This window comes from Mauremys reevesii, linkage group 6, assembly GCF_016161935.1.
Source record: "Mauremys reevesii isolate NIE-2019 linkage group 6, ASM1616193v1, whole genome shotgun sequence".
In the NCBI taxonomy this organism is placed as follows: domain Eukaryota; kingdom Metazoa; phylum Chordata; order Testudines; family Geoemydidae; genus Mauremys; species Mauremys reevesii.
This window is the reverse complement of record NC_052628.1, coordinates 45,445,672-45,467,760: the sequence shown is the minus strand read 5'-3', so window position 1 is coordinate 45,467,760 and position 22,089 is coordinate 45,445,672. Positions and strand designations below refer to the sequence as shown.

At 38.9% G+C, this 22,089-nt stretch overlaps 1 protein-coding gene across 7 annotated transcripts in view; it reads right to left on the bottom strand.

Moving 5' to 3' along the window:
- Nucleotides 1-4,042: 4,042 nt before the first annotated feature.
- The window catches only part of FAM169A (family with sequence similarity 169 member A), a 53,457-nt gene continuing 35,410 nt past the window's right edge, over nt 4,043-22,089 (bottom strand). For 5 of the 7 annotated variants that reach the window (XM_039544038.1, XM_039544034.1, XM_039544040.1 and 2 more), the window contains exons 6-13: nt 21,122-21,301; nt 16,671-16,799; nt 16,360-16,472; nt 13,473-13,527; nt 12,961-13,099; nt 10,418-10,586; nt 9,548-9,754; nt 4,043-8,047 (exon numbers count right to left, since the gene is read on the bottom strand). In XM_039544038.1, coding sequence (XP_039399972.1) covers nt 7,493-8,047; nt 9,548-9,754; nt 10,418-10,586; nt 12,961-13,099; nt 13,473-13,527; nt 16,360-16,472; nt 16,671-16,799; nt 21,122-21,301 — 1,547 coding nt within the window. In that variant the 3' untranslated portion in view covers nt 4,043-7,492. The remainder of the gene's footprint in view (nt 8,048-9,547; nt 9,755-10,417; nt 10,587-12,960; nt 13,100-13,472; nt 13,528-16,359; nt 16,473-16,670; nt 16,800-21,121; nt 21,302-22,089) is intronic. The other 2 variants (XM_039544036.1, XM_039544037.1) reach the window with 2 other exon arrangements.

Here is a 22,089-nt window from a genome sequence, read left to right as displayed (position 1 = left end):
AGAAGGGGAAAGCCTCTGACTTATAGGCATTAGCTATCTGAAAAGCTGTGCGCTTTGAACAGGTTTTTTTCAATCACTCACTTTTGATGCAAGGATAAAGATTGACTCACTTTTGATGCAAGGATAAAGATTGACACACCTCTGGCAATCCTATGCACGAACCTACTGTCTTCATCATCATCCCTCCCTCTCCCAAATCTCAGCTGCATCAGAGGAGGAAGTAGGGCCTGAGAGCATGGCTCTGTGCTTCCAGACAAGGAGGCAGAGAATACTGAGGAGTCTGCAGTCATAATTTCTTTGCTGCCTTGTTGCCTGATGGCAGTATCTACTAGGTCAGGGGTAAGCAACCTATGGCACGTGAGCTGATTTTCAGTGGCACTCACACTACCCAGGTCCTGGCCACCAGTCTGGGGAGATCTGCATCTTAATTTAATTTTAAATGAAGCTTCTTAAACATTTTAAAAACCTTATTTACTTTACATACAACAATAGTTTAGTTATATATTATAGACTTATAGAAAAAGATCTTCTAAAAACATTAAAATGTATTACTGGCACACGAAACCTTAAATCAGAGTGAATAAATGAAGACTTGGCACACCACATCTGAAAGGTTGCCGACCCCTGTACTAGGTGTATATACCATCTATTGAATTACCTCAGAAGTGAAGGAAAATACTAGACAATACCTACAATTAAATCAATGACAACATTTTTTAAGTGTTCTAATGTAAATTCTTTAGTGAATGAATTTAAGAATAACCCCTGAATTTACACAAATTAGTTTGAATGCCATTTGGTTATACTCTAAATATTTATTCAGAAAGCAATTAAGCTTTCAAAATAAGAATTTTTTCTTCTGCTGTAATGTTGGTCGGATCATGAACATACTAACAAGCTGTAGGAAAACTCCTACCTAGACTATTAGTTGAAAGTTTAAAAATAACTTTCCCTACCTTTTTGTACATGTTGAAATAATTGGAAACTGTCACTTATTGAAAAAATTCTAAGACATGAGTTATTCAGAGTAAGTGACTTGAGTTTAAGAGGTATATAATTTAGTCTTTAATCACAGTGGGACATACAGAAACATCCAATCAAGCTTCATGTGTTAGAGGACACCGCTAATGCAGTGTCCAAGCTATTGTGAAGCTAAATTAGACCTTTAACTTTATTTTGAATTTTGGAAAAGATACTCATTTCAAAAGGTGCTTGTTGATGCAGTTACTATTGGTTACAAGTAGTAGACTAACTAGACCAATGGTCTCCCAAACTTTTCAAGGTTATGCCCTCCTCCTGTAGGGTGATATGCCCCACAGTTTGGGGACCTTTGGATTAGACAAATACTGATTCCTGGATCCTCTCATACTTGAGGTATGATCTAGTCAAAGCTTTGCTCCCCCTCCCAAAAATATATCTTCAGTGGTTCCCCCTATTACAATCTCCCAGAGTGTACAGATTTTTGCATATTAAATTTGATTGGAACGAACAGTCTGATATGCTAAAAGCTGCAAGTAACTGCATGTTCATCTTCCATCAGCTGTTTAGGAATACAAGTTTTTGGGTTAGATGACCCACTACATCAGAAGTTGGGGGAGGGAGAACAAGTTCTTTAAAGCAGTCCATGAAACCACCACCCCCACCAATAAATAGCCAATCCAAGATGTTAAAGATCACTCAGCTCAGAAACTGACTTGTCATTAGCTACTCCATCTATACTTGCTTCAAATCCTCAGCAATTATACACATCAACTATCTTACTCTGATGATTTAAGAAGCCAGAGGTAGTCCTAAACAAGAAAATAATTTGCAATTACAAGTTATTTTGTACACGTATAGACTATATCACTACCAGTGCCTTATGCTGCATGATCACATTTTTAGCTCCATAATGGTAGAGTTGTAAATAGAAGGCAACATACAAAATAGAATATAAATTAAGGCCCCAAACCTGCAAACATTTGCACATACTTCAGTCTGTAATCCCGCTCTTAAACAGGCTCTGTATTAAACACATTGTTGCAAGCTCACGCCATATTTTATTTCTTAAAGCCCCATTCCCCTTGTGTCAGGTGATTACATAAGAATCTGCTTTCATTTAAAAAAAAAAGTTCCAGCCCTCATACTTGTAGAAAAGAGTCCAGATTCCCAAAGGTATTTAGGCTCCCAACTTCCATTGATGTCAAGACCCTTGAAGCTCTGGGCCAAGATGCCTAAAACACTCTTGACTGTGTGATTTTTCTGAACCTGCCTCATTTATCTGAATGCCTGGAGTTGATAGTACTAGATATATCAAAAGGTATTCTACATAGTCAAATGGGACTGCTGACATGCATAAAGTGAAGCATACGCACAATGCAAGTGTCTGCAGAACTGGGACTTAAGTCAATAAGAAACTGCCATTAATGGCTCAAGCTAAATGCATTTTTTGTACCAATTTAACTACGGAAGCTTCTGTCTAAAGTTGTGTTCATGCACTGACTGACTTAACTGCATTTTTTTTTAAGCAAGAATTTTTTAGTGTTTTAGGAAAATCTTGTCAGAGCAGTGTATTTCCCAAGACTATGCCTTCTAATTGGTTAACTAGTTTTCAGACAAACATTCATACAATGAACAAACAAAGAAGTTACATGACTGATTTGAATTTAATGAGGATCACAAGCAAATATAGTGTGTACTGATATTTGCTTGGGGGTGGGGAGGGGCATTTTTCTGATGTTAGGCTCTGGCCCCAATCCTTCCCACATCTCATGTCTGAAATGCCAGTTGAATTTGTTAAATCTTCACATACAGTACGTGATAGACAATTAGAGGGACGTTTTCAACTAATTGTGGTCTCTGCTTATGAAAACAATCTCAAAGATGTGTTTTAACTTCTCATATTCATGCTGTAAACACAATCCACTGTTAGCTGCTTGATACAGTTGTTGCCAATAAGGACTTACTCCCACAATTGTGTCTTCATGGCACCTTGTGGAGCTACATTGACCTCACTGGGGGGTTCACATAGGTCCAGTTGCAGGATCAGTACCTACATGTGCGACTTCTCCCTTCTCTCAACTTACGTTTTTGTTCCTCCAGTCTATGGAGGATCACGTGGCAATTTGTATTTTGTTACTATTTTAAACTTAAGGTTAAAGAACCTTTAACTCTGGAAGACCTGTTTAAGATATGCATGAAATATACTGCACTGACTGGATAAATTATTAGTTGTATCTTATACCTCCAGGGGTATAGTTTGAAGTTAGTGATTTATAAGAAAATTAAATGCAGACACATGAAGCTATAAAGTGGGGAGCGAGGGGGGGAAATCAGTTTTGTCTTGCAGTTCACATTTTAAGACTGCAATCCTAGGATTTATTGACAAGTATTTTTCATTAGGTGAAAAATTCAGATTCATAAAGCTAGGTTATTTTAATATGTATTTATTCTGTTCTCTGGTTAGTGAGCTTTCAAAGTTCCATGGTAGTATTTAAATTATGGATTAAAGCTAACAGTTAAATACTGACATTTGGAGAACTATAAATTGTACCTTAGTGAGCTAGAGTGATTGAAAATGTTTGCTGTTTAGCAGAGGGGACTCAAATACTGAAACCAAGAAGGAAAAGTCACAAAATATAAGTTTAATTACTACTTTGAAACATCTCAAAAAGCCATCAAGACAATACCAAAGGAAAAACTAAAAATACTATAACAAGACTTAACACAGTAATCCAGAATAGCAGTACATCTTCCATAAGAGATTTATAAACATAGTACCACATGTTTAGAAAACACCTAACACCACATTTATGAAAATAAATTTAAAATGTATCTCCTTGGAAATAAAGTTTGAGAATGGTGTATCATTTATCAGAATGGAGCACATAAGCTGACACTTAGACTATTTATTGCTTGTGTATGTATAACTTAGGTAGTGGTGTTGATGTAATTGCAAATGAGACCTAATTACTGAAGTCCAGGGAATATTGTGATAGTGGAGGTGGGGATCACGGCAAAGAATAAGCGACATAGCATTTATCAAGCTAAAAGTAAAATTCCATTTCTGAAAAAAGATATGAATGCAAGTTTAATGTGATGGATTCTGGGAAACAGGATGGAACAGTAAACAATATTTCTGCATGAAATGAACATAGCCTTTACAAAGAAAAGAATATGAATTTGTGGGAAGCAGAGCAAATCTTCATGAAAATTAGTGAGCAGTACAAATAAGACATGAACGAATGTCAGGTTCAAATACAAAACCACTTATCATCTAAGAGTGAGGCAGAGATCAAAAGTTAGTGTTCTTTAAGCTCTGTTCCTAGACTAAGTAAGGCTCAAGAATAATACTGCTTGCTTTAGTTGCCCATATATTGTTCCACATCCTGTTTTAGTAACATTTGGTACAAACTGTATAAAAATCAAACACTGTTCTGATATTGGATTGCTGGTGTGGTAAGACCTTAAGAAGTTCTAACAGTTCAATGGTAATCTGAAACAAGAAAGACCGTGTTTTACTTCTGTTCAGCCTAAAACGGGCTATTTTATTTCCCAAAGTTAAACTCTTCATTGACATACTTAGTTGTAAATGGAGGTGTTCTCTTTGCAATAGTATAGCAGAAGGTATTTGAGGTTATGCTATGTTGTAATTGGACTTTCAGCACTGTAATGGACATTCATTCTTTTTTTGCAAATAGCTTGATTTCACCAGCTCTATTATTAATTGTTAAGATAGCTGATACCAAATATGACATTTAGTTCAACCGACTGGTGTAATCCTTCTTTAGTAGTAGGCTATCCCTGTTAGCAGCAGAGTGGCTGTAAGAATTGTTAATTATGCACCTGATCTCCATATTCAGTTCTTCCTAATAATCAGGGGCCTGATTCTAATCTCAGTTTTGCTAGTTTTACACAAGTGTAACTCCTTTGGACATCAATGAGTAACTCGGTTTACACCAGTTTAAGTGAAATCAGATTAAACTCCTAAGACTCTGCTCTTGCTGCCACTGAAGTCAAGTGGAGTTTTACTGTTGAAATAATAATTGGTGCTAATTGTGCGACTGCAAATTTAAATGTTCAGTGAACGGGAAATATCTGAAACAGGATATGTTCGCATAAGTTAGTTCTGGGTTATCCATATGGGGGGGAAAAAAACACGCAAGTGAACAGACCTTAAATGCAGCAAGCCAGGGTCCATGGTCTGAAAAATGCTGTTGTTTAACACAATTGAATTAAAAGTAGATATTTTTGTAAGTATCTACTGAAGTACACATGAGTCTATTACTCTTTCCCAAAGCTTAACTCTTTTCAACTAACAGCCTAACATTCATATCCTCCACTTTTTAAAATGTACTGTACACAAAAAACATCTTTTAGGTCAACTCCCTGCCCCCTAACAAGTTCAATTCTTGCAACAACAAAATGTGGTGTTTTCCAGCTGTCTGTTTTTACAACAATCTTAGCGCTAAAAGAGAAGCCACAGGATACATAACAGAACATTTTTCTTGTGTGCTTTATAGAAAATGTTTAATTGGTTTTAGAAAGGCTGAAGGTTCACTTGAATATTTATAAACAATCAAGAAAAGTTCTGCTTATACCTCTCATCCACAATGTTCAGATACAACAAATGTACATTGACAGGAAAAGTTGCAACATTTTAAGAAATCCAAATATAGCTCAATGATTCTATGCACCCCAGTTCCAGAGCATATGCAATACAAGCCTCTAAAAAAACCTACACCCTCATTTTAAAGTGAGTGAAAACAGTTTAAAAGAATAAGGGTGTTTCACCACCTAAATAAGATAAGAAAATATCTAAAAAGTTAAACTGTACATCCATAAAATCAAAGCAGATTCTTATATTTGTTTCATAGAGGATAAAAATTAAAAGATCATTGATGTTATTCAAGTGAACCTTTTATTTATAAACCCTAAAGAGAAATAAGTAGGTACCTTCAATTTTGAGACATTTAGGTGCCAACTTTTGCTCATCTATCTTATAAAATATGTAAGAGTACAAATAGTCACATTTCTTCCTTTCTGTGCATGCACCACTGTTCGTTCTTATTCCTGAATTTTTACCCATTATTACAGGAGCTTCATTATTGGACAGAAATAAACAGCGATTTAAAATATATAATGTATGACATTGCATTTTGAGTCAAATGTGTTAGAGATATCACTGAAGATAGGGTAAAAGGGACTATTCAGAAACACAGATGAATGGTCTGGGTTTTTTCCTGCCTACTTTGTCTTAATGCTGCAAGCTTGGGTGTTACTATCCAAGTAACCAAACTGGAAAGCTGTTATCCCAGGAATTATATCAGAGTCAGGGCTACTTCACTTTTTGATCTAACTGCAACAATCTCCTGGTAGTTGCACAAAGACAAGAATTTGGCATACACAGATGTTTGCTGCAACTCTGATTAATGTTTACTTTACACTAATGAAATGTCATGGTATCCCTGGAATTTCTGGGCTCACAGGAGTCTTGCACCTGATAGACATCACAGCTAATGGCTGCTGAATGTACCAGCTAAGTATTTGGAAGATACCAGGTAGCATTCCCCATTCAACCCATTTCCAGCTAAAGGGTTATTTTAAGTTATTTTCTGCACTGTGACACAAAGGTAAATAATCAAGAACCAAATCAGCACATGCACATGGGGTGGCAGTCCAAACAGTTCTGTAAATGTATGGGCAGTTCAACACAAGTAAACGTAGATGCTATAAAATGTATCCTTAACGTCAAATTTTGAAATGATAAATGTATAACTTACCATATAAGCATAATTAATGCTCCACTAAAAAGCTTCATTATTGTATTGTACAATGCTAGACATTGTTTTGACAGTGCTTCAGATCATGGACTCAGCTGTTTCTCTTTCAAATGAATAGTAAATGGGATTTGGAAGTAGGGCTGGAAAATCAGTTCACCTAAAACAATACTAGAGAAAGAATAGATAGCACTGTTCATGTTATTTTGGATCATTACGTTGTAAGAGTAAGTTGTTCTGTATACCCCCTTCATCTTGAGATTGATATTTATGCCATATAGTCTTTTACTCTATTCTCTGGTAGTCTATGTGGGTTTTTCCCCCTTAGTCCTGTTTTTTTTTCTTAAGCGGAAAACACAATTTTATAAACATCTGGTGTGAAATCCTGGCCTCACTGAAGTCAATGGGTTTAGGATTTCACAGATGGTATTTTCTTCTAACAATTCTAATCTTAAATGCAAATTTTGTTGCTTTGCTAGCACAACTGTTCCATTTATTCAGCATTTATCCTTTATAAAGGAGGAGACTGGCCATTTACTTCCATACCCTGATGAAGCTCATTGTATAGTGGTTAAAAATTCAAGAAAAGCTGAGGAAAGGTGGTGAATCCCAAAGGGAAGTCCAACCCAAACTTCTGAATACATGTGTATCCTGTGTCCCATGCGATTTAAGAATACCCTATTTTAAACGAAATAATAACTTACAAATAGCTGGATTAACAAGCAACTTCATTGTTAAGCTGGCTTTCCTTTCTTCTTGGGTGGTCCTTTGTATCCTTTGGCCTTTCTTCGTAAATTCCTCCGATCTACTATTGGTACCTCAATTTCTGTTTCTTCTGAGCTGCTGTCAGCAGCTCTTTCTGCCGCTGTCTGCGTATATTGATCCATCTGTTCAGAAGACTCCTCAGACTGCTCTTCTGATTGGTTCTTTTGTCCTTCTGAATGTTGCTGGAACGACACATCCTCAAGTTCAACCACTATCAAAGAACTCTGACCAAGGACAACAGGGGTTTCTTGTGAGTCATGCCCTGCTTCCTCACTTTGCTCTTCCAAGGAAGACGATGCGTTGGGTGACACATTTTCAGAAACTGATTCTTCTAGTGCTTCAGTTACCACAGAGTTTGAAAGGCCATTATCAGATGGTTCTTCTTTTGGCACTGAAGCTACGGTATCTGCACTTTCATCAGATGATTTCTTCCTTTGGGCTGCTTGCTGCTCCTCTTCAATGCCCTCTTTTTCCATAGATACACTTTCCTCCGTCAGTATTTCTGAATCAGTAGTGTTCATAACCTGAGGAAAAAATAAGAGTCAAAACAATCAAGGGGACAATTCACATGTTCTTGAGATGGTACAGACTCGCTGAGTCTTCCCCTGCAAGGTGCTGATCACCCTCAACTCGCAGTGAGAGTTGAAGCACTCAGCAATTTACAGCATTGGGTGCACCATTAACAAGCCTCTCCTTCCCCTCACACAAGCCATCTTCCTGGCTTAGGCCCTTGACATTATCTGATTTTTTCTAAAGCTTTGAAATACAAAAATTCAGAGGATCACTCAGGCATAATGAGGCACACTTAGAAATTAGTGCGGAGTAAGCATATGTACTTGTTCCAATAGTTAGCATTCTGCTTGGTGCCTATAACTGTCTGTGACAATTCCTTGGGATGTGGATCTCCCTCTCTATTGCATCAAACATAAATTACTTGTCTTCACTGTCAAGGCCCTTCAAGACCTATCTACACCCTACCAATCATCTCTCATGCAGTATCAAAAGGTTGACTCCCACCTCTGATCGGTCCACGATGCCAGTCATCATGGCCCACTGTTCAATTTTCAAACAAGCATCTTTGTGCTTTCTCCCATGCTGCTCCCCACTCTTGGGAGCAGCTACTCCTACACATCCACAAAACTACATTATCCTCCTTAAAATTCTTGCCTACAAAAAACTTGACACAGTTCAGTTGCTACAGTCCACCACTGCATCATGGTGACCAATACGGTCTTGTTTCCTTGTACTCCTGTCTGTCTGCATCATCTCTTGTTTTAGATAGATTGTAAAGCTCTTTGGGGCAGGGACCTTCTTTTTGTTCTGTGTTTGTACAGCACCTAACACAGGGGTTCTCAAACTGGGGGTTGGGACCCCTCAGGGGGTTGCGAGGTTATTACATGGGGGGTTGTGAGCTGTCAATCTCTACCCCAAACCCTGCTTTGCCTCCAGAATTTATAATGGTGTTAAATATATTAAAAAGTGTTTTTAATTTATAAGGGGGGGGTCATACTCAGAGGCTTGCTATGTGAAAGGGGTCACCAGTAAAAAAAGTTTGAGAGCCATTGACCTAGCACAATGAGGTCCTGGCCTGGAACTGGGGCTCTTAGGTGCTACGGTATTACAAATAAATAAGTTTCTTATACTTTACCAGCAAATAATTGGTGCAACCTATTTTATTTTGCCCTACTCATTTTATCAAATCTAAGCATTGAGAGAAATTACTAGCCACAACAGAGGGATGGCTTTTTGAATGTGGCTATCTTCCCCTAAGATACTAGAGACGTATTTAAGTATTGCTAAGGGAAACTGGACCACAGCATCATTTTCCTTAGTTTTAATGAACACAGATTCCTTGCTACTGCATATTACTAAAACAGCAGCCTTATTTGATTTATGGATTTTGCCATACGTTCTGACAACTACTTTTGCAAGTAATTCATGGCCTATACCTATTAAATAAATAACTGTAATATATGCATTGCAGAAAAAAGACCTAAAATATCATTTTGTTGCACTTCTCTCACCTTATCTGATGCAGTGTCTTCAGAAGATTTCGCTGAAGGGTCAAGGGTTAATGGAACAAACAGAGTTAAAGATTCTTCTTCTGGATTGTCAGACTGTAATTTTGATTCACCATCTAATACTTCACTAGCTGTTTCCTCTTCAGTCATAAGTGATGTTTTGATAGTCCCTTCTGTTAGCTCACCATTGAGTGGCTCTGATTCAGTTTCCTAAAGTGACATTCATAAGTCAAGCTGGGGCACAACCATTGTTCAAAACATCAGCATAAAAAACTCAGAGGCAGAACTTTTGCATAGACATTGATTCTACCAAGACACCTATGTTACTTCTAGCTTTAACTTCATAACTTCTGTTACAGAGTAAAACTGTTATGCAAACCATTTTTTTTTATGTTTTATGCTTGGAAAAAAAGCCAAAAATTAAAACAAGCATTTTCAAAATTTACAGAAGTCTCTGAAATACTGCAAGCCATTGGTTCCTCAAGGATCATCTAATTTTCTTTAGAGATACTAGACCAGATTCTGACCTCTGCTCCAGCTACTTTGTGCTGCCAGAGTTAACAAGCTAGCTGGGGATTCACCTTACAGAAGCTCTTGTGGACTCTAATGTTCGCAGTAAGTACGGAGGAAGTTTCCCCAACCATAATTCTGTACCAGCTTCATCTTCCAAATGGATTTAAGATGTAGTCCCACATAAAGTGCATTGCAACAATTTCATATAGAGTTGCCAAAGGCACATATCATGATAGCAAAGACCACACTTAACACAAAAGTTGCAATCTCCTGCTCAGGTGTGGATGGAAAGCTTCCTCAAGCCTACCATCACCACCTGGGCCTTATTTACACTGAACCTCAACCAGTCTTAGCTGTTACCTCTTTCTCATCTTGTTTTTCAGGTGATGATGTACAGAACTCTTGTGTTTCCAATACTAACTGGTCCTCATTTTCAACTACTGTTTCCTCTTCATTTTCAACTACATTTTCTTCAGTTTCTTCTACTAACTCTTCTGAGCTTTCAGATGTAAGTGCTACAGGTTCCAACCTGCAACAGAAAACACTCAATTTTTTTAGGTTAACAATCTCAGTGACATCATTAAATAATGAGAACTTTCTCTCACAGTAAGTTAATTAGTATAATACACATTCATCATATAGGTGTGTGGAACCCAGCTAAATAAATACAATTACATATTGAAAAATGGCCAACTCCTAACTAGATAGCTATTCAACTAGACTGTTGCTACACCAATATATAAAGAGGCTTCTATCTTCATTCCATTGAATTCAAAGCTAGAAATCAGGAACACCTTCATGAGGGCTGCAAGCTTATGAAGTTATAAAATGATAATCCTTTAACTGTAAAGAAAAAAAAAAGTGGACCCCGTGAAAAGAGACCCAGCTTCTCCCAACCCCCAGGTATACCACTATCAGTCTTATGTGACTTCATTTTAGCTTTACAAGGCTACTCAAACAATTATCATTAACTTCATAAGGCTTACAAAACGTCTACCTAGATTAGAATTCAAGATAGCAGACAGAACGTAGATTGTCTGGAAAAATACAGCTTTGCTGTAGCCAATAGGTAATGAGGTCTCAGAAATGTTCACTTTTTATTTTTGGGATGATGGAATTTTTCATCTTTAAGTGCACTTAGGTTTTATATATGAAGAAATTATATTGTGCACAACTGACTTGTATACAGTTGTTTCACAAGTGTTCTGTAACTACACACTACAGTTTCTCAAGATGGATTATGGAAGTGGTGCCACAAAATTTTTACTACAAACCCTAATATCCTGATTTTCAAGAATAGTCATCAGCTTCCCAAGTATCCAACTAGCCAATTATCTGTGGCTACAAGTCTCGAAGCACTGATTGCCAATAAATTTTACATATTCCAAACACTGTCCATTTTACAGCAGCATATTATCTAGAAGTGCATAATAGCATATCATCTCTGGTTCCATTTAGCTATTCACAAGGAAAGTAAAAAGCAGACCCTGGATAATGCAAGACATGTGAAGCCACTTAGGGCTTGTCGACACTGGCATTTTACAGCACTGAAACTTGCAGTGCTCAGGGGTGTGAAAAAACACACCCCTTAGTGCTGCAAGTTTCAGCGCCATAAAGTCCCAGCACTGGCAGCCGTGCTCCCAGTGCTGGCAGCTATTCCCTTTGTGGGGGTGGATTTTTTTTAGAGCACTGGGAGACCTCTCTCCCAGTGCTTTGCCGCAACTACAACGCCATGTTAAAGCACTGCCGCGGCTAATTTGATTCACCAGACTGCTGCTTGCCACACTAAGTCTTTTGAACTTGATCAGGTTTCAGTAAGGAAACCTATCCCTCCCCAACATGTCATGAAAACAGATACCAGATGGACATGCTGCAGGAATGTAGATTTTTACACAAACTACATTCCAATTACTATGATGAAGTGACTTGGCCTCTTGTTTCCCTGGCCTCCACTAGAGATGCAGTTTTAACAGAATACAACTAATTTCCTTTCAATCAGTCTATACCTTTTACCAATCCAAACAAGTTTCAGAGCCTAACCAGTAAAATTCTCTTCATTTCAGTTAGGGGGGTTTAGTATTTTTGTGTTTGCTTTTTTAAATTAATGCTAATATTCTCCATGGGAGTCTGTGCAATTAATGTTTCAGGGTTTCAGTGGCCTTTCAAGAGTTTTTGTACCATACAAGCTATAAATCAGAATACAAAAAGCTCTGTATGTTTCCATTTTACAAATACCACACACACCCCTCTTAGAACATTCTCACAGTGATGTATATTTAAACTTAGGGTACGTCTTCACTACCCGCCGTATCGGCGGGTAGCAATCAATTTCTCGGGGATCGATATATCACGTCTCATCTAGACGCAATATATCGATCCCTGAGCGCGCTCCTGTCGACTCCGGAACTCCACCAACCCGAACGGCAGTAGCGGAGTCGACACGGGGAGCCGCGGACATCGATCCCGCGCTATGAGGACGGTAGGTAATTCGATATAAGATACTTCGACTTCAGCTACGTTATTCATGTAGCTGAAGTTGCGTATCTTATATCAATTTTCCCCCGTAGTGTAGACCTGCCCTCAGATTCTTCAAGATTTCAGTACCATAAAAAGTGCTGAATGTGCAACTGTCACCAGAGTGTTGTTAATATCGTTCCCAAAATCTGCCAAGTTTATACAGAAACACAAACCACTGCTTTGTTGTGATCACTTCAGAGTCGGCAGCTTGCTTTTTCCCACTAGAGTTTTGTTTTCAAAGTAATCAGCAAATCAGACTAAAGCAGGGGAAGGGAGGGTATATCAATTTTGCTTTCTAATGGGATAGGAAATACCCTGTACCACATGAGTAGGTACACCACAGCTCTGACACCACTGAAACTGCAAAATGAAAAGTGACACATTACCTGCTTCCTGATATCCAAAGAAGGTTTTCATCCTCTCCTGAAGGAGTTTCAGTTTCAGATTCCTGGCTCCTCTTTCCTATCCTGGGACGTTTTAAATGACTGCTTCGTGTTCGAGTGGAAACGGGTGTAACATCAAGCTCTTAAAGATACAAAAAATGAATGTAAATGAAAGAATATGCATACCTAATGGATCTGCACATAGTAAGAGAATAACTTGAGTATTTTTCATAAAAGTAGGCATACGCAGGGCCTAATTGAAAAAGCATTTCATTATGGGATTTTTTTTAAACAGACCAAAATAAATTTATAATACTAGCATTCATCCAAGGATCTTAAAGTACTTTACAAACATTGTTTCGGCCTCAAAACACCTCTAAAAGAGGCATTAGTATTTTATCTATTTTGCAGATAACTAAATCAAGGCACAGAGAAGTTAAAAGTAATGGTGAAAATGGGCTATTACCGTACTAAAATGTAAGAACCATAATACTGATGTTCAACATTATTTTTACCTTCAGAAGTGCTTGCATGGGCATCTAGGATGTCTTTGCCTTTTTGAGAATCAACCTAAAGCAGAAAAACATACTGTACTTTAAAAGTCTGAACTACTGGAGATTCTATTCTCCTGATTGAAATGCCTTCATCTCCCAACCCCCAGTTACATTCTGGAATATTAATTCAAAGTTGCTGTTTGGGAGACTGACTACATTCAGATGAAGGAGTTAAGTGAAAAAATGGTATCTTCTCAATAAAGAGATCGGCTCACTGGGTGAATTTAGAATCAGATCTACTCTTAGTGACTAATACACATTCTTACTATCCAAAACATCTAGTTTGGGATTAGTAAAAGAAAAATCAACCAAATTAATAAATCTTTATTACTGGTGATGATGTGGCAAGCTGGGTAAAACAGAGCTTCAGCCTTAGATTCTAGGTGTAGTCTGCAGAGCCAGCAGGTAGATGAGCTGTCTTTTTATTCATGACCAAACTAGATCTGCAGTCATTAAGAGATAAGCATCCAATCCCACAAATCTATTTTTACAATCATTTTTCAGAGTATAAACTTCTTGTTTTTAAAACAGACCTATGATTAATTGCCCTAGATTAGCTACTTTAGGTAAACTAGCGCTAAAAAGAGGCCATGTCCACCTGCTTTGTTGCAATTCCAACCCAACACCAAAGACCTCTGCTGCAAGACCCAATGGGTTGCAATGAGTTCTGTAATACATTGATATTTGAGAGAACGTCAATTTAAATTTAAATAGAGGGGGTTGTTTATATATTAGTGTTATAATCATTTCAGTATTCCTTGTGTTTTTATAGACAAAAATAATGTAATACACAGGTATATGTCAGAGTACGGTCAGGACGCCATCTGTCCCGACATTTTGTTTCCTGGTCTTCGGCGGCAATTCGGCAGAGAGTCCTTCAGTCACGGACGGTCTTCGGCGGTATTTTGGCGGCGGGTGCTTCTGTCTTTGGCAGCAAGGTTTATTACCCACCGCCAAAATACCACCGAAGACCGTCCGCAACTGAAGGGCTCTCCACCGAATTGCCGCCGAACTCCCAGATGGATGAGTGTAAAAAAAAAACAACAAAAAAAACCAAAACACAACACCCCCTGCAACGGTCCCGATATTTTCCCCTTAACATCTGGTCACCTTAGATGCATTTATTTTTTCCCCTCCAACTTTTGGGCAGGGGCACAGGTGACTTGACTCATTTGGTAGGGCTTGAATTCCTAATTCACCACCACAGCAAGCCTTAACAGCAACTAAATGTCCCACTGCTCCTTCCCCCATAATACGTGACTGCATCCAACAACCTTATGTAAAAGTGCATTAATCCGTTGTTTCTGCTAAAATGATTACCAGTGGAGATGACATTTAAATAATCATAATCAAGTTTCAGAGTTAAAAAACTTACTGTTATGAATGACAGTGCTCAGAGTTATTGCTTCAGGCTTGTTTACAAACTCAAAAAGAAAACACTATATCTGTTTGCATTCAGTTTACCTTTGGGAGGTAACCTTCTCACCATGCTAGAAACTTACATTTTACTTTGAATACAAAGTTTAGATTTCAGTAGCTAGGTTTTGTGCCTAAGGCACCAGTCTTGCATAATTAAAGTTTACTCCCAAGTGCATTTTGACTGGTTTGTACAATGCAAATTAATACCTCATTAACATTCATCAGTATTCACTGTATGCAAGCAGCTTTATCTTGCAGAATTTTCCATCTCTTAACAGCTGCATAATAGTCAACAAACAAAAATATTCAACTGCATATCTATATGCGGATGAAATTTGGATGAAGTTTCAAATATGCACAAAGAGACTCGCAGTCCTGCGGTAGAACTGAATAAATCTGAATGCAGGCTGTACACTTTACAACATGTTCATCTACAATGCGATTATGCAATTTCATGGACACTATCTTCTTAGACTGATACATTTGATGCTTTCATCTGATGCTAGAGAAATGCAGCCTTTGCACTGTTTGTGTCTACAGTGCTAAGTGTCATAGTCTGAATATTCACACATCCCAAGACTGCAGGGTTGGGGAGGAAATCAATTGAAATACCCTCCTCCCCCAAACCTATAACAATCTGCCAGTGCAAGTTAATAGACACTACTAAGGCCATCTCATACCCTACAGCATACAAAGAGAGCACTGGTTGAAAAAAAATGATAGTACAAGATGCATCCTAGTATACTATTAACACTAGGTGAATTTGAAATGTCTAAGCAACAAGCTGGTCCTGCTTTGCTGAAAAAAGTAACATTAACCCAAGTGTAACAAAAACATGTGTCTTTCATAGCTCCTGACACCCATGTCAATTTAGTTCAACTACAACAAAATTTCACAGTAAGTATGTTTCTGGCTTTCTCATTGAAGCCACAACTATGTCTTCAAGGGTAATCTGATAAAAAGTCATGGGTTTTGATAGACTGGATGGTTTTCAAAAAAAAAAAAAATAAGATATAGTCCAGGCTCTCAGGCCCAGAGAACACTGAAGAGATACTAGAAGTTCAAGCTGGATTCCTAAAAGGACTTACTGAGGGAGAGAAGCATGGGAAAATGGAGGATAAAGCAGGAGTAATGAACAAGGAAGAGACACACTTTTATTAAATTCATGGATTTTATAATCAATTTCCTAGGAATCATCTATATTTTCCCCAAAAGTTTATCCAGTATCATTGCTCTCTAGTTAGAAGTTTAAAAAATGGATTGTTAAAAAATATATAACTTCCTATATGGAGACCCATCTCTTTCTCTTCAGTAAAAGATTTTACAGAACAAGTAATTAAGGAAACCAGAAGAATATGAAGATATAAATTATACAATTCTGTAAAATCTCCTGGCTTTTATATATAAAGAAAACAGTGTGTGTACCTACCCTTAGCTGTGTTTCAATCTCTGTGCTTTGTTCGCTTCCCGTTTCAGATTCCATGGCAGACGGCAGAAAACACTCCTCAGTCTGGGAACTGTTGTTTTCTTTTTGAGAGGCTCCTGCGCTTAGAAAAATTCAACAGAAAAAAAGTGCAGATACAATTTAAATAATGAAGTTAGCTGGTGTCTTTCCAATTACTTCTGTGGGGATTGTTCACAATGGGGACTGTCTACAAAAGTTATTGTAGACACTGTACAATGTAACTTTACTTTTCAAGTTTCAATAGTTTTCTGGCCCTGTTTCCAAAGAATTCTTACCTGTAGTTTTGAGTGTTTCTCTTTGCAATACACTGGTAATAGGTGTTCTCTGGAACCAGTGTCCTGCTCCTTCAACTTCCCATAGAAGATCATGATCCCCTGGGTACTTTTCAAAATACTGCTTACAAGCTGAAGAAATATAAAACAAAACAAAACCACACCACACAGTATGCACATCTGTAACTCAGCTTAAGAATTTATTCAAACACTATCCTATTGAGTCAATTATAATCTGACCTTCTACTTTATCATACTTGTAATACATCACAAACAAAAAGGAACTTAGCCACCAAGATGTGCACATGTCTAACCTGAGTAACTATACGATAGCATTTCTGTAATCCTCATCCATCTAGAACTCAGTCCCGTCCTCTTATTTATCATCTTCCATCACTGTACTATGTCTTAAATTTAGATTGTAAGGTTAAGGGGGCAGGGACTGCAGGGTTTTTTTCCTGTCTTCTAATAAGCATTTTTGGGTATTACAAAATAGTTACAGTAACTCCTTGCTTAACGTTGTAGTTATGTTCCTGAAAAATGCTACTTTAAACAAAACGCTGTTAAGCAAATCCAACTTCCCCATAAAGAATTAATGCCTTAGGTTCCAGGGAAATATTTTTTGCCAGACAAAAGACTAATTATATATACTGTGACAGACCCAGGCCAGTGTGGTACAGGAGTCTGGTAGAGGGCAAATATACTGGTCACTGGATGAGTAGTTTTCTGTTCCCTGAGTGACCAGAGCAGGGGCTGCACTAGAGTAATCAGGAACTTGCTAGAACCAATTAAGGCAGACAGGCTGATTAGAACACCTGCAGCCAATCAAGGCAGGCTAATCAGGGCACCTGGGTTTAAAAAGGAGCTCACTCCAGTGGGGGGGGAGAGAGGAAGTGCGTGTGAGGAGCTGGGAGCAAGAGGCGCAAAGAGCTGAGAGTGAGAGGCTGTGCTGCTGGAGGACTGAGGAGTACAAGCGTTATCAGACACCAGGAGGAAGGTCCTGTGGTGAGGATAAAGAAAGTGTTTGGAGGAGGCCATGGGGAAGTAGCCCAGGGAGTTGTAGCTGTCATGCAGCTGTTACAGGAAGCACTATAGACAGCTGCAATCCACAGGGCCCTGGGCTGGAACCCGGAGTAGAGGGTGGGCCCGGGTTTCCCCCAAACCTCCCAACTCCTGATCAGACACAGGAGAAGTTGACCCAGAGCGTGGAGAAGATCACTGAGGTGAGCAAAATCTGCCAATAAGCGCAGGACCCACCAAGGTAGAGGAGGAACTTTATCACAACACACACAAACTATAAGTTTTAAACGAACAATTTAATACTGTACACAGCAATGTGATTGTGAAGCTTGGTTGGGGTGGTGGAGTTAGAGGCTGGGATATTTCCCAGGGAATGCTTTACTGCTAAACAATGAATTGACACTCGGCTGAGCCCTCAAGGGTTAACACATTGTTGTTAATGTAGCCTCACACTCTACAAAGCAGCACAAATGGAGGGAGGAGACAGCACGGCAGCAAGAGACAGACACACACACCGTGTGTGTGAGTGTGAGAGAGACGCACATTTCCCCTTTAAGTACACTGACCCCATTCTAAATACTCTGCCTTTTTAAGTAGATCAGCAAGTTGAGACAGCAGCAAGCTCCTTCCATCCTGAGCCCTGTTGTGTCATGTCTCCCCCATTCTGTGGAGATGGGGTACAGGAGCGGGGGGAGGGGAACACCCTGACACTAACACCCCTCTTCCCTCCCCTTCCCCTCCCACCCCCCCGCACAGCAAGCAGGAGACTCCCGGGAGCAGATCCAAGGCAGAGGGCCTGCTGGGCAGCTGCTGCACTGGGAACTTAGGGGAGTTGATGGGGGGCTCCTGGTCCACCCTGGTTCCAAGCCCCCACCAGCTAGCTCCAACAGGCTGCTCTTTCTGCAAACAGTACACAAAGCAGGCAGCTGCCAAACAATGTTATACGGGAGCACTGCGCAACTTTAAACAAGCATGTTCTCTAATTGATCAGCAACATAACAACGTTAACCGGGACGACGTTAAGCGAGGAGTTACTGTACTTATTATGCCAGTTTGTGACTACAAGCTGCAAGGAAAAAATTTCTTCAATAAAAAAATATCCTTGAATCTCAACTTTCAAAAATGAATCCTAATTTATAATATTACCTGTCAGTTTATGTGCAAGTTACAAGGTTGTTTGTTTCTAGAGAATTTTAAACCAAACATGGATTTAAAGTTGTCTACATATCAGGGATATGCTCATGAATAGCGCATGCAGCCAACGGATTCTACCAACTGATGTTCCCAATAGCACCCATGTAAAGTACTTTGTGGGAATGCAGACGAATTGTCTTTAGCACTGTTTATTACAACACACTCACCATTAACCTTTGGCATTTCCCTCTCCCCTCTCCTCTTAAAATCCTATTGGTGAATATTTCATCTGACTCAAACCAGACATCACCTTCCACACAACTCGACCATAGCACGCATTGGGAAGGAAGCACACCACAGCAGGTATCCCCCACATCTAGAGAAAAAGGATGCTAGCAACTATCCATTTATATGATCCCCATCACTCTCACTTCGAGCCTTACTAGCATTAACCAAAAGCTGAGAGGGCATTGTTACCAGCAATACGTGGGGAGAGCTGGCGTCACTTGTCACCATCCCTATTGGTGTTTGTTCTCCTCCTCAAAGTGATCAGCTACTATTTCTGGTGCAGTCCCTGAAGACTGGCCCTCTCCTAATGGCTCATCCCTGCAGGTAAGGGAGGGGACAGGAGTCAGAGTGTGTGTTCTGGCTCCTACACCATATCTGGAAATTGCCCCTGGCAGTAGAGAGTAGACAGGAACCCCTGAGGACTCCCACAGCCAGTATGCTTCATCGTGGGAGTGCAGGAAGAGCCTCCACATGTTATTAAATTGCCCTCATATTTTGGCTTTGGGACATACCACAGCCTCAGGAACTAGCGACCCTCTCTCCCTACTCCACATACATTCTGGGTAACATTTGCCCTCAGAGCTTGTAAATATTTGTATCTCACCTATGAACACTTCAGTTATTTCACCAGTTTGGATTCTTGTTCACCTCTGTGGCGAGATCTCAACAAGCCAGCATGTGAGAGACAGCAAACCTCCCCCTTCCCCTTATTTAATACTAATTAATGTTACAATTAAAATAAACTAACCTCTGTTACTTTTAAAACTAAAGGGGAAAAGCATTATGGACTTATTTTGGGCAGAGCACTTTCAGCCAAGTATATCTGCAATTCCAGAGAGAGCAGGATTTTTCTGGTGCCCACAGAAATATGAAATATGTGGCAGAATGCAAGTAAAATGGAACAGGAGACATATAATTCTCCCCCCAAGGGGTTCTGTCACAAATGTAATTAACGCATTATTTTTTTAACGAGCGCATCAGCATAGATGCATGTCCTCTGGAATGGTGGCTGCAGTATGAAGGGGCATACAAATGTTCAGCATATCTGGTACGTAAATACCTTCCAATGCCTGCTACAAAAGTGCCATATGAACACCTGCTCTCACTTTCTGGTGACATTGTAAATAAGAAGTGGGCAGCATTATCTCTCGTGAATGTAAACAAACTTGTTTGTCTGAGTGACTGGCTGAACAAGAAGTAGGACTGAGTGGACTTCCAGGCTCTGAAATTTTAACATTGTTTTGTTTTTGAGTGCAGTTTTATGTAACAAACAAAAAAAAAATCTACATTTGTAAGTTGTATTTTCAGACAACGAGATTGCACTACAGTACTTGTATGAGGTAAATTGCAAAATACTATTTCTTTTATCATTTTTACAGTGCAAATATTTGTAATAAATAATATACACTTTGATTTCAATTACAACACAGAATACTATATGAAAATGTAGAAAAACATCCAAAATATTTAATAAATAAATAAAAAGCCCATCTATTTCCTGAAAATGGGGGAGGGATAGCTCAGTGGTTTGAGCATTGGCCTGCTAAACCCAGGATTGTGAGTTCAATCCTTGAGGAGGCCACTTAGGGATCTGGGGCAAAAATTGGTCCTGCTAGTGAAGGCAGGGGGCTGGACTCGATGACCTTTCGAGGTCCCTTCCAGTTCTAGGAGATTGGTATATCTCCAATTATTACCTTTATTACCTTTTAACCGTGATTAATCGTGATTAATTTTTTGGAGTTAATCGCATGAGTTAACTGCAATTGACAGCCGTAGATATAATATTAACCAATAGAAATTCAAGGATTACAAGAAAATAAAGCAGCATGCACATTCTCCATCTGACTTTTTAAGGTTCATTGAATACCAGCATATTTTATATTTATTTAAAGTTTGTCATGTTAAGAAATTTAATCTCTTCCTTCCATGTTGAACTGAGATGGGAGTATTTATTTGGAAGTTCAAAGAAAGCCAGAGTGGCTAGGACAGGAAAAAAAAATTACAGAGTTTACCTGTATATATGAAAGATGACAGTGGGTAGCGAAGACCAAGCGTGTCTTCAGTAAAGGAATCCACAAAATCCTCCAACATCATTAACCCAAAATCTTTCCCACGATGTCTCTTTCTCACAAACATTGTGTCCAGCACTGGAAGTTGATAGCTTTGGGTAAGATAGGAGCTACATACGCTTCCTGAAATCATGGAAAAACCATACATCAGTATTTCATCCTTGATATGTCATAGTTTTGGATCAACATATAGTGGCTTGGCTTTTACTGTATCCTGATGATAATAGATGTACTGTACACACAGAAGCCACATTCAGCCACTCACTGGCTCATTGGGCCAACTTTGTATTTTTGCAGCTTTACAGCAGGCAACACAATGTAAGAAAGCTTGTCTGGTATAGTGGCCTACTGCTACACGATAAAGAATGGAAGGCTACAGAGGAGAAGGGAGTGGGGGCAAAGGCACACTTTGGAATCCTGCTGAGTTATTTCTTGAGGAAATCTGCAAAAGAGAATGAAGTGAAAAGATGGAAGAAAAAGCCAAAAGGCTCAATTCAAATATATTGTTTTTACATACATTAAAAAAATGTTTAAAAACAAACCCATAAGTATGGAAGTCAGCTCTCATTTAAGAACTGAAACACAAATCATCAACCCCCCCAATTTTTTTATGGAACATCAATAATGCTGAAGTCAAGGCAAAATTTTGTAAGAAGGGATTTTTCCATTCATAACATAGCATGGATTACACATAATTATAATTAAGAACAGGTGCACTGTGACACAACAAAGCAATTTTATTATTGAAAATTTCTTGAAAGGTAACCATGAACTCACTGGTATCAGAGTAATAAATGTTATTTTTCTGGATTTGTATTACAGTGGTAAATACTGGTCCCAAGGCAGGATTGGAACTCCATGGTGCTAGGCCCTGTGCACACAAAGAAAAGATTGTCCCTACCCTAAAGAGT